The 12,016-nt window shown below is 38.8% G+C and overlaps 1 protein-coding gene across 2 annotated transcripts in view; it reads right to left on the bottom strand.

The window, feature by feature from the left end:
* Positions 1-785: 785 nt before the first annotated feature.
* The window catches only part of PDZRN4 (PDZ domain containing ring finger 4), a 240,802-nt gene continuing 229,571 nt past the window's right edge, over positions 786-12,016 (bottom strand). For both annotated transcript variants that reach the window (XM_014871145.2, XM_088165542.1), the window contains 2 exons: positions 8,891-9,007; positions 786-2,942 (listed from right to left, as the gene is read on the bottom strand). In XM_014871145.2, coding sequence (XP_014726631.2) covers positions 1,416-2,942; positions 8,891-9,007 — 1,644 coding nt within the window. In that variant the 3' untranslated portion in view covers positions 786-1,415. The remainder of the gene's footprint in view (positions 2,943-8,890; positions 9,008-12,016) is intronic.

Below are 12,016 nucleotides of genomic sequence, written 5' to 3'. Positions count from 1 at the left end.
ATTCAACTTTATGCTTATCTTCTAAAGTCTGATGCCAAGTTACTTCAGCACTGAATCCTGCTATGGAAAGCACTACACAATCAAGTTAGGAACTTCTGTGAGTCAAGTACAGGGACAATGAAAATGGAGCTATTAGGCCAGGTCTTCAACCCCATTGACTACCCAAGACTAGTCATTTCAGCTTCCTGCAGCAGCTCAGAAGATGCCCCAGTGGCAGTGGATGTGCCTCTGCTGCATGGAGAGTCAGGGAGTCCCATCAAGCACCCAGACACCAAGTTGCCATTGCTCCTGGGCTCCAGCTAGCTCCCACTGGGGCTCTTTTAAATTATTTGGATGCTTCTCAACAATAATTTTACATCCTTAACTCAATTCATTGCTTTTCATTCTCTGTTTTTCCTTAACTCACATTCTATGAAAATGTCACTGCTAGTTTTTCTTGCATGAGATTTGGCTCAAAATTAGGCATAGGCTGTGTTCATGTTTTGTATGTGTAGAACAAATAGCAAGCTCAGCCAGGGAGAGGACTCACGGCAGTTACCTAACATCTTAAAACACAGTAATACATCAATGAATCATTTAACTAATTAATAATAACAGGTAAGGAAAAGATAAAAAGACCCACTCATTCTATGTGTTCTGCAAAATTAAAAGCCAATTCATAAGAAATATCCTATGGAATTGTGTCCTTTGTTCTTGAAATCTCTGTATGCTGTAAATATTATGCACAGTGAAATGGCTTATACTTAAAGGCAAATTTTCAATCTAAATAAAACAATGCTTGCTGCTTTTTTTTTCTCTTAAAGATAAGCAATAATTTATTTCTCTTTCATCTTCACAATTATCACATACTGCCCAGCTACAAGACCAATGCCACTACATAACACAGGAGAATTGCCCACCTACACTTTACTTGTACAAATACAATTACAATTTACAGATTAAATGTACTGTAAAATATGTAGTTGGAAAAATGTCATTCTTATCTATATGATGGGATGTGGCATATGTTTTATGAAAAGATTCTATCTAAGATGTAAAACTTCAAAACTTGTTAATCCAAGGATACAGTATAAAGCATTTTGGTTTGGTATTGTATTGTTACTAAAGTAGAAAAAGCAAAATTAGAGAAATAAATCCGGATCTTAAGTTACAGGATATGTACTAGGTTAGGAAATTTTTTGCTTTACTTTTCTATTTTTTTCTACAAATGAATAATATGAATATATTGCAAGATAAAGAAAGACTGCCAGATAAGGAAGGTACTGTTATATGAAAAACAAATGAAAAATACCAGGTCATTTTGCTTACAAAAAGATCAAACTATAAACAGTCACAAAATATATAAAAATGCCACATTGAACGAGGCAATTGTACTCTACCTAAACTGGTAGTATACTCTCTGTTAGAAGTTGTGTTCATACAGTAGTAACTGATAAAAAGGCATTGTGCACTCTTGTGCCATCTGGGGATTTAGCACCATGTGTCATCAGTTCTTGTATTGTCATCCAGTTGTCCAAGATTTTCTTGTTTCTCTTTTTCATCATCTTTTTGTGACTCAGTTCAATAATGTTGATTTCCTTTTTGCCCTCGCTGCCACTCTGTGGACTTTCCTTAAGACACTCCAGCCTGCTCCTCATCATGAACTCCCGCCGCCTCCTCTGCTCTTTAGCACGCACCAAATGCTGCTTCCGCTCTTCTTTGCTCCAGTAGCGACCCATCTTCATCTCACTCATCGTGTCATCGTCTGTCGTCATCCCACTGCGCTCCTCTTTAATTTTTAAGGCACGTTCCTTCAGGATTCTGTCTCGAACTGGTCTCTTTGTGATGTACCTCGTCCCATCACTCCTTATTTTCACTTTCCATTCCATCTTGGGCTCTGCACACTTCTGCGAGTCTTTGCACATGCTCACCAGGCTGAGCTGGCTTTGGGCATACTCCACAGCAGACTTCTGCTGGATCAGTTGCATATAGCTTTGATAATGTTTTGCATGAGCAGGTATGTTCCCATACCTGTAAGAAGAACTGTGATATGGAGATAGATAAGGAATGTGCTCGCTGCCTTGCCTTTCCTGCTCTGTGAATTTGCTGCTTTCTGACGCCAGCACTGTGTTCTCAGCAGCACTGTTTTGCTCAGTGGGTTTGGTTTTGGCTGAGGTTGTCTCCCTGTTGCTTTGTCCTGAGGATGACTGATTGGCAACAATTGTGGTCCTCAGGTTTTTCCTGTTGGTTATGCTGATCACTCTCTGGAGAGTGTTATCAGGGGATCGCTCCACAGTCAGCGGAGTGCTCCTGCAGCTTTCAGCAGTGTTGTAGGCACTGGAGCTGTCCTTATCGGACTTCTCAGGGTGCTCCATGATGTCATCCAATTTGCCTCTTTGTACATCTATGCTGGTGTTATAATTCCTGAAACTTTCATCATGTAAAGCCCAAATGTCTCCATACTGATCTCTCACCTTCTGGAGCCGGTGAGCTTGCATAATATTCTGGCATTCGAGTTCAATGTTCCTCAGTTCCTCATTAAGTAGCTGCAGCTCATGCTCCACTCCATCTTGCTCTCTCCTGTTGCATTCTATCATGCTGCTTGTGTAATAAAGATCATACTCCCCACGGTTTCGAATCTTGCACTTCAGTTCCAACAGCTGCCGAAACCTTTCACATTCCTCCTCTGGGTTTCCTGTGAAATCAGATTCAATGTATTCCCCAGACACAAAGCTTTTGTTGCACTGGAGCTCAACACTGCCTAGTGTATCTTGGCTGTGGCCCAGATCCCGCTTGCTCTGCAGGGTAGCACTGTTCTGCTCCTCAGTTGCATTTTCCTGCTCTGAGCTCTCATCATTTCTGAGACTTTCATCTGTCCGTCCCACCCCACTATCCTTCTCATGATTATTAGATGATGAGGTTGCAGTGTCTGTAGTGCCATCCTCCTCTTCATGTTTCTTTGGCTAAAAAAAAATGAGTAAACCAAAAGGATTATCAAATGCAAATCATATTATAGGAGAATATTTTCCAGCTCTGTTTTGCTTAAACACCTGGAATCTGATTTAAGCAAAATTAGAACAGATCATTAAACAGCAGTCCTACTGCTCATAGCTTTTAAACATTTCTGAGAGTCATGCTGTGGTTTTCATACTGAGCAAAGTGAGTTACAGTACTAGCGACATAGCTTCTAAAGTCTAGAAAGAAATATTTCCCTCTCTAGCTAAGCCATCTCTTTACAATGCTTAAAGATAATGATCACCAGATGGTGAGCTGTTTTTGATTCTGGATTATGGCCAGAAACTGGTGGAGCAGAAATCTTCTCAAACTTGAGAGAAAGCTTCAGTACTGGTATCACCACAAACAAACGAAGCAAGCAGCCAATGAAGCACTGAGCAGCCAGTGAAGCGATGACGAGTACAACCTAACAGGGTGCAAAAAGACTACTGTTTCTTTTTTTAAACAGTGAACAGTTTGCTCCATTACACCCTCCATGGCCTGCTCCTACACTTCTTGTGTTCAGTAGCCTTTTTCTGGAAAAGTGTTCATTTCGGATTCTAGGATTTTGCTCAGAAGGACCTCAGTCCATTTCATCCCTGGAAACTCTTTTTGAAAACTCATTTATTTCCATTGCTAGAGTTTATGTTCCTTAAAAATAAAAACATAAAAAATTCAATATTAAGTGCAGAACAACACCAAATGCTTTGCCATGGCTATAATGTCAAGCTTTTTGACTGCTGGTTAGCACTCCACTCATTGTACCTCACCTATTTATATTCTCAACCTATTTATACTCCACGGAATGTGCGATAATACCTCTCTGAAGAGACAGACACTTTATTTTTCAAACCAGATAAGCAAAGAATCATGGAGAGTGCAATTTATATGACCAAGTACCTGACTACCCACAGTACCAACTAAACACCATGTCTCCTTTAGGAGGCATAATTGCATAATTATATATAATGACTGAAAAATCAGGAGAGAAAAAAGGTACAGTGCACCCAGTGAAAGGAAACAAACTTAAAGAGGCTACTGTCATAATTTCATTCTTATCTACTTTGACAAACAATAAAATAGGATGAAAATATGTCTCCTATGTCATCCCTTCTCCTTTCTTCATGTGCACCTCATAATCATATACCCTTCATCTGGTTTCATTTCTTCAACTGTTAGGAAAAAATAATGGTCTAGTGTCAGAAAAACAAAAATAACCTCTGCTCCCAATTCAGTGTATGAGTGGAATAAAGTAAATATTGAAAGAAACACACCACCAGGAGAACTCAGTGTCTGTGAAAAAACAGTTAAAAATTTCTGAAAAGATGCTTTAGGAGATTTACGTTTAATTTAGTATCCTTCTAGTTTACCTCCTCCAGGTGAGTGTTGCTACATATGCTATTCTGTTCCCTTCTCTCACCTGCTTTGGAGCTGCTGCAGCTTGTCTTAACCTCCTCAGCCCCTAAACCTTTCAGCAGAGAAGTGACTCCAACCTGGGCAGCTTTACCCCAGCCACTGCAGTGTGCAATCCATATTTCTCCCTGCTCTGGGAAATATTGAGCTACCAACAGGAGGGAGAACAGCTTCACTAGACGACAGGAGGGCAGTGCAGCAGAACAGTCAGGAATCTGTGTGCCTATTCCAAATGCAGGGCCCATTCACAGGACCAAACAAAGGAGGGTCAGGATATGCTATTTGACTCTGATAGAGTTATATAACACGATTTGCATCTATATAACTAAAACTCCAAAGGGGGTGGTTTATCTGTTAGCACAGCTATACAGCTAACAGAAGCAGAGCTTCATGATACTTCCACTGATGACTTCTGCATGGTATTACACAACCCAAAGCATATATCTGAGCACTTCTGCAAAAAAAACACTTAATGAGTCTACTTGTATAGTTGTTGGGAAGAGACTTTACAGTTGAGGTCCATGCAATCAACACTTTCAGAACTGGTAGCTCTTGTTTTCCACAACACTTTTATCAATAATTTAAGCTTTGCTTCTTCAACTTCAACTTGCTTTATACTGACTGAATATAATACACTGCCATCTACTTAAGTTACGCTATCTGGAATTAACATGCATACACAAAAGATGTAAGCAAACAAAGCCCATATTTTGAGTCAAGTAAAAACCAGATGAGTGGGATTGATCTGGTGAAATATTAGTGTTTATAGTACAGGCATCTGAATGTCAGATAGTGACTCTGGGCTCCCTCAGGAAAAAAGCAAGTGCCTATACAATCAGATTTTTCCCAAACTAAAGCTGACACCCATATCACATTAAATTTTTCCCTAGGATACTTGCAGTTAAGTCAATTAAGAAAATGGAAAGTAATACAGATATTTATTGTGCTTCATGTTTTTGAGATCTACTTTATTAAAAAATCCATTGTGACTCAAGTAAGGTAGCCTTTGGCATTTTTGTCCGGGATATTTCATGCTTTCCAGAGCTCCTAAACATGTGTAAACTGAGCAGTCTTTTACAGAATGAGATAATTTTCATTTTATTTTGAATGATAACAAGCCTAATTCCATGTTACATCTCTTCTGAAAAACAAGAGAGAATCCACAATTTTCAATGTGTTGCTTTTTCTTGTGTTATCTACTTCAAACAATGTGTTTGTTTTCAAACATACATTGTCAATCTCTTCTACAATTACTTCTGTTTGAAATACCAAAGGGCTCCTTAGGCCTCATCTTTGCAGTGAGAACTCAGATAATGAGAAGGCAAACCCAGTGGTGCGTACAATCAAGCAATAAATGAACCTCAAAAGATTCTGCATTTCAGCTTTAGCAAGAATTCCTGCCTATAAAATGGCTAATCTTGCAGGAATTCAGACACTGTTCTATTATTTTATAATTTATGATCTATATTGGGACTCAAAACGCAGACTGCTACTAAAGTCTGAAGGCAGTATGATTCAGCTGAAGGCTCTAACAAACACAGCTAGGCTCTCTGGTCAGTCTCCCAACAGTGAAAGGGAGAGTGGTCACAGGGAGAACAATCTCCAGTGGCAAGCTAACCATGAGGTACTCAAACCATGAGGGAAATTTGGAACTGATTTCAGTGGTTCACTAAAAGGGAAAATGCTCTTCTGCAAACAATTCTGGTCTTTTTAAACAGGCTTCTCTCAAAAAAAGGATTTTTCCCCAGATATTTTCTCTGTATTTCAGCTTTGAATGAACTAGGATAATTTTTTATCCAATTCTTTCTTTTTCTTAATAGGTTCTGATATATTCCACAATCCCAATAAGAATTTCTGCTTGGCAAATGTATGATATTCTTCTGAAAATTATCTCTGCTGCACAATGAACCATGATGTTGTAAAGGGAAAGGAACACAATGAGTTATAAAAATGGAGAAAATTACATCTTTCCTTGAGGCTTATTGGACTATTCTGTGCAGAGAAGATACAATTCTTGATTGAATTCTACAGAGTAGGTCAAAAACATACAGAAAAGACATGACTATCTACTTGACTCTTCTATTACAAACTGTACCAAATTTTTTTTGTGACAGCTCACATTAAATGTTAAAAGGGCATTCTTGTAAAACAGACTTGTATTTGGAAGGATATTCTGATAGAGAGTGTGTTCATTCCTACAGCTCTCAAGATTCATGATGACAGATGATTATGAAGCCAGAGGAGTAAGTTTTTGTTGACAAAAAGCAAGTCTGGTTTCCATGGCCAATCAGGGAGCTTGAAGATACTCAGCCTGGCCACTGGCAGCTGCAATGAGAATGTTTCATAGCTCCAATGGATGGTGTGATTCCCCTTAGGAAACTGCTAGATTTCCCAGCCTAACAAGGAGTAAAGAACCAGTTTTCTGACTTGATGAGTCACTACATAGAGTCTAGAGAGACAGCAGCTGTCACAAATTACTGACGCCCCATTACACACCAAGCTGCATTTGCATGATTCGATCACTCATCAGAAGGGCAAAGAAACGCCTGGCTGTCCTAGAATTACTTCAAGCAATGCAATATCAGATACTGACAGATCACAAGTGACCAAAATTTTTTCCGGTGTAGTGTTCTTTACAGTAGTATAAAATCTCAATATGGTAAAAAAAAAAAGAAAAAAAAAAACAAAACAAAAAACAAAACTTGGCAAAAGTTTCCAAACGGGGATAAACAATTTCAATGGGTTCTGTGAAAGCACATCACAGAATATCACTGTTTACTAATTAACAATATCCACAACCGAAATTCAGTGAAAAAGCCAAAGCTTGACAAGAACTTTGCAGTGTAAGGCTACAATTGTAAAGCAATTTCAGAGGTCCCAACATGCAATGTGAGTGCCCAGTAGGAGTTTATAAATAGACTTTTTCAAGAATTTCTACCAGAACTGGGGATTTGTGTGAAAATGTCACCATGCAAATGAAATTATTTTGCAAAGAGCAAGTGGTTTTTCTGATAGCAAATATTTGGTATCCAAGAGAAAATTTTGGTTAAAGCAATAAACAAGATGCCATATATGAGCTGAAAGTAGCTGGCAGTGGAGCAGTTAGCACATTTAACCTGAGAAACTAAGGCTTTGCTCACTGCCTGGAAAGGAGAGTCACAACTGAAAGGCAGGTAAGAATCCTGTTGCAAGGCTTCCTTCCCCCCGACCCTGGAGTTATTCCACTTTGTGTAAATAATTAAATGCTTATAAGATCAAATATTTGTAATCTGGTCTATCATATTTCAGATAATTGACTTAATTATTCTGTCAGTGTCTCTGTCCCAGTGACTATTTCATTGATATACAGGGAAGAGCTTTACTATGAGCTATCACCTTCTCAATGACCCAGTGTCAAGGCTGAAGGGGAGGTCAGGAGGAGACAGACTAAATGCATATTCAGGCCCCCCAGTGTGGACCAAGCATTGAGGGATTTGAAGTCAAAGAAGCTTCCTGGTTTCCAGAAAAGAGAAGGCTCTCATAGTCTTTCTCCCTCTCTTCACTTCAAAGAAAAATGCCTCAGGCTCTCTGAGCAATTCAGAAAGGGGAAAAAATTGTAAGTCACAAAGTTCTGTGGGTGGAAAACCAGTTTCTCCCCAGCTGCATAAATCCAGAAGCCAGGAGAAGTTGAATTTTATGTCTTTGGCTCCACACAGGTGTGCATACTGACAGATAATCTGATCCAGGAGTGGGTACTCACACCTTTCACAACAATACCTGAGAAGACCCCTTAATGAAACTGTATGGTATGTTAGCCACAGTAACACAGCCTACAGAACATATGGGCAGGCAAACGTCAGGATAGTAGCAAGCTGAGACTATGCTAACAATAGCTTATTTGTCTCCATTAACAAAACAAATGCTGAGCTATGCACTGTCGGTATAAGAGAAATACACTCGCATTAACAAAACACCTGTTGTTTATTTAAACACCTCTTCCATCTTGTTTTGCAAGCCCTGGTGCAAGGCTGGCTCATACATTGTATTCATACTACAAGTGGGGCACCTAGCTCAGCTCACACCTCTAGGTGCTACACTGATATTCACAGATTCACAGAATACTCTGAGTTGGAAATCATCCCAAAAGGATCATCAAGTCCAACTCTAAAGTTGACCTTTGTGTTATTAGCACCAGTTTAATAAAAACTAGCATGAAGTATAACATCATAAATCCCAAACACTTCAGAATTAATGAAGGAAAGCAGTATTATTCTGGAGTTCAGAGAAGAGGAGAAACCTGCACTTATCACACCCTCTTAAATTGTTTGTTAACTTGACATACTGGGCCTAAGCATATATTGTTCTCCTTTACCTTACATACAGCACAGTGCAGGAGATCACAGCATTTGGAGAGAGAACTCTGTCAAAGCCTTTAACTCCGTTTTACAGCACACTGTTTCATTCTACATTAATAAAAAGGTATAGCTAGAAAAATTTCAAATTGTATGTTTAGTAGTGGTCCTACCTGCTCCACCTCATTGGTTGTGTACTGCATCGCTTCATTATGCTGCTCTTCCAACATTTCCAAGTTTAACTCCTCTAAGAATTCATTCCTTTCATCATCCAGCCACCCTTCCTCCAGCTGCAAAGAATACATTAGTATGTTATTTTATGTTAGCAAGGACACATGCTAAAATAGAGTAAACCCAAATGGCAATGCTTGACTAGTTCTTTTTATTCTAATGATTCTCTTCAGAAAGGCAGGCGATAGGAGCTCACGTCTCAAAAAAAAAGAAAAGAAAGGATAAAAAGATGGGATTCATGTCTTTTATCCTTTCGTAAAACAGTATGACTGATTTTCTGTCATAATGAAGGAGACTGTACAGCACACACGTTATTTCCTTTCAAAAAGTATAAAAGGCACAGTGCATAATTCTGAAGCTGTCATGTTCATTACTACTGAGAGACCCTGCACTGCAAGAATGGCAATGTAACTAATGGGGCCAGGAAACAACTGGGCTCTTCTCTCTAACAACCTCTATTCCAGCCCTGCTGCCACCACCTCAATGGAAACCTTATGCTGCGTTTCTGCCACTATATTCCCATTGATCTTCCAGGTAAACAAATAAACAGAACAGAGTGATAGAAAGATGAGGTGACTTGAAGGGAGGCAATTTTTGTTCTCCCGGTTTGTCTGGTAGCAAGGCTTATCTGTTTGCCTGGTTTTTTCTCCTCAAGTGTAAAATAGTACGTTGGCATTTGGTAAACACAGTGTTGCAAAAGGACAGGAGGAATGCTATGTTTTCTGTCAAGTACATATCTCTTCTTGAAGCCATTTCACACCCTTCACATCTTTCAAAACTGATAGAACAGGCACCCTGGCCTAAAATGCTGTTCTTCCCATTTTGTTCATTAGGGTCATGTGTGCACATGGCACACATCCTTTGTACCTGCAATCCCTTGCCAGATGGCACACTGCATCAAAAAGAAAAGCATTGGTCAGTGGCACCCTTGGCTAAAATGACAGGATTGTAGCAGAAGGAAACACTTATTGTTTCATAATTGATGAAGGAACCACAGGATGATGGTGTCAAAAACATGCTAAAAGGAAAGGACTCAGCATAAGACAATTATGAGACAACAAAGTACTCACATCCCAGGACATGATGTAGCACAGGCCAACACCTAGGGCAGAATTACCATTGCCTCATAGCCAGGACAGGTCTGGTCACAGATGTCAGTCAGAAAAGTTACACCAAACCAGTAGTAGTAGTAGTAGTAGTAGTAGTAGTAGTGGTAGTAGTAGTAGTAGTAGTAGTTCAAAGCTACACAAGGAGTGACTAATGCTATGTAGCACCTCTAATAGAATACTGGCAGAACATCACTGTTTCCTTAGCAAGCTCTGATGTGGTTTTGCCCATGTAAACAAATGCCTTCCTCTTATAAAGAACATAACAAGGTTTTCATTTCCCCTGGAAAAGCCAGCCACCTACAGTTTGGGACTAGGAGGAGACTTTTTTTCTTGAGGACATATAATTTTTATGTTTGTTCTTCATGGGACTTTCAAACCATTCTGTGAAACATCTGGTAGTTTTGTTTACTTGTCTTGTTTACTTTTTTCCCCCAAGGAAAGCCTTCCTCTACTGTAAAGGACACAGTTTAATTCACCTCATGTGAGGAGATTAACAAATTTGGAGGATGAAAGATGAATCTCGCTTGGGCAAATCTGCTGATTTGATTGTGGCAGACCCAGTATATAACTAATGAGAATGCTTATGTTATATTAAAGCTTATAAAAGAAAACTAATAAGTGCCTTAGCATACATGGTCACTACATACACTGTACACATTCACACATAAGAAGGTATGTGTATAGTGTGTTCCACTGGTGCTCTGTTTCAAAACTTCATTATTCACTGCACAGATAATTGGTCAGAGGGGTTTCCTTCCCTTTTATTGAGGGAATGTGCTCAGCAGTCATCCTTCAAGGTTGCAATACTGCCATTACCATAGAATGAAAGCCTGCTTAATCCTGCTGGTTTTTACCAAGTCAAAGCAACACAACTAGCAGAAATCAGTTGACAGCCTGATCTCTGACCTACTCTAGCTTTTTCATCAGTTTTGTATAGGTATGTTCTTAAAACACATAAACTAAGCAAAAAAAATCCAGCACCAAAGGCCCATCCTAAACCAAACCACACTTATTATTTGTAAGGAGTGCTCATGTGGGAAGGTACATTGGTACATGTAAGTAACTCCTTATCTCATACTAATCTTATCATATTGACTCCTCATTTCATGTTGACCAGTCCAAACAAATATAGAGACTGAACTTTCTCTGGGCTTGTATTTTATAAGTGTGTGAGTTTCTGTTCCCTAATGAAAAACAGAATCCTAATGACAAATGGTTGGAATAATATTGAAAAATCTCTTTCAAAATTTAAGCAATTAAGGACTACAATTTACACTTTTTTGCTGTACTTTGTTACTGGTTTTATAAGAATTTATAAGAATTGCTTAGCTGCCTGAAAAACATAAAGGATATGAATGATGAAATTGAGACCTTTATAACTGTGATATTCAAGTAGATATTCCAAGTGACACAGAATTACACTTAATTAATTTATACAGAATATGCACCTAGTGAGACTGAAAATATCAGAACAATAGCATGAGAGACAAATGGCAACTTAACCAGCTCTGAATTGTTGGCAGATTGAGAGAACAGTGACAACATAACGTCCTTTTGCTTTGCAGAAGTCTACAAATAGAATATAAAGGGATGTAAAAGCAGTAGTCTTCTACCACTCTACTTCTATCTGATTATCAGTCTAACATCTGTCCCTTGCAAGGATATTAAAAATTCTTGGCACAGCAAGATTCTTGGCACTGGCATAATTTTATTTTTAAAACCATAAAAATGTTTCTAAAAGCTTTTGCAAGCCTCCCAAGATGCAGGCACATTTTTGTGAAAAGGTTGCTGTTAAAACAGTCAGATTCCCATTTGCTGAATGATACTGTAGCAAAAGTGTCATAATTGATACATACATGTATGCAGTGTTTACATGCCTGTTTATAACCATGTAACATAAAAAAAACCCTCACCAATGACAAGCTAACACTTTGTGTAAATTCATATAAATTATAAACG

The sequence above is a fragment of the Sturnus vulgaris genome, chromosome 5 (assembly GCF_052056855.1).
Source record: "Sturnus vulgaris isolate bStuVul1 chromosome 5, bStuVul1.hap1, whole genome shotgun sequence".
In the NCBI taxonomy this organism is placed as follows: Eukaryota; Metazoa; Chordata; class Aves; order Passeriformes; family Sturnidae; genus Sturnus; species Sturnus vulgaris.
This window is presented reverse-complemented; position numbering and strand designations above follow the sequence as displayed.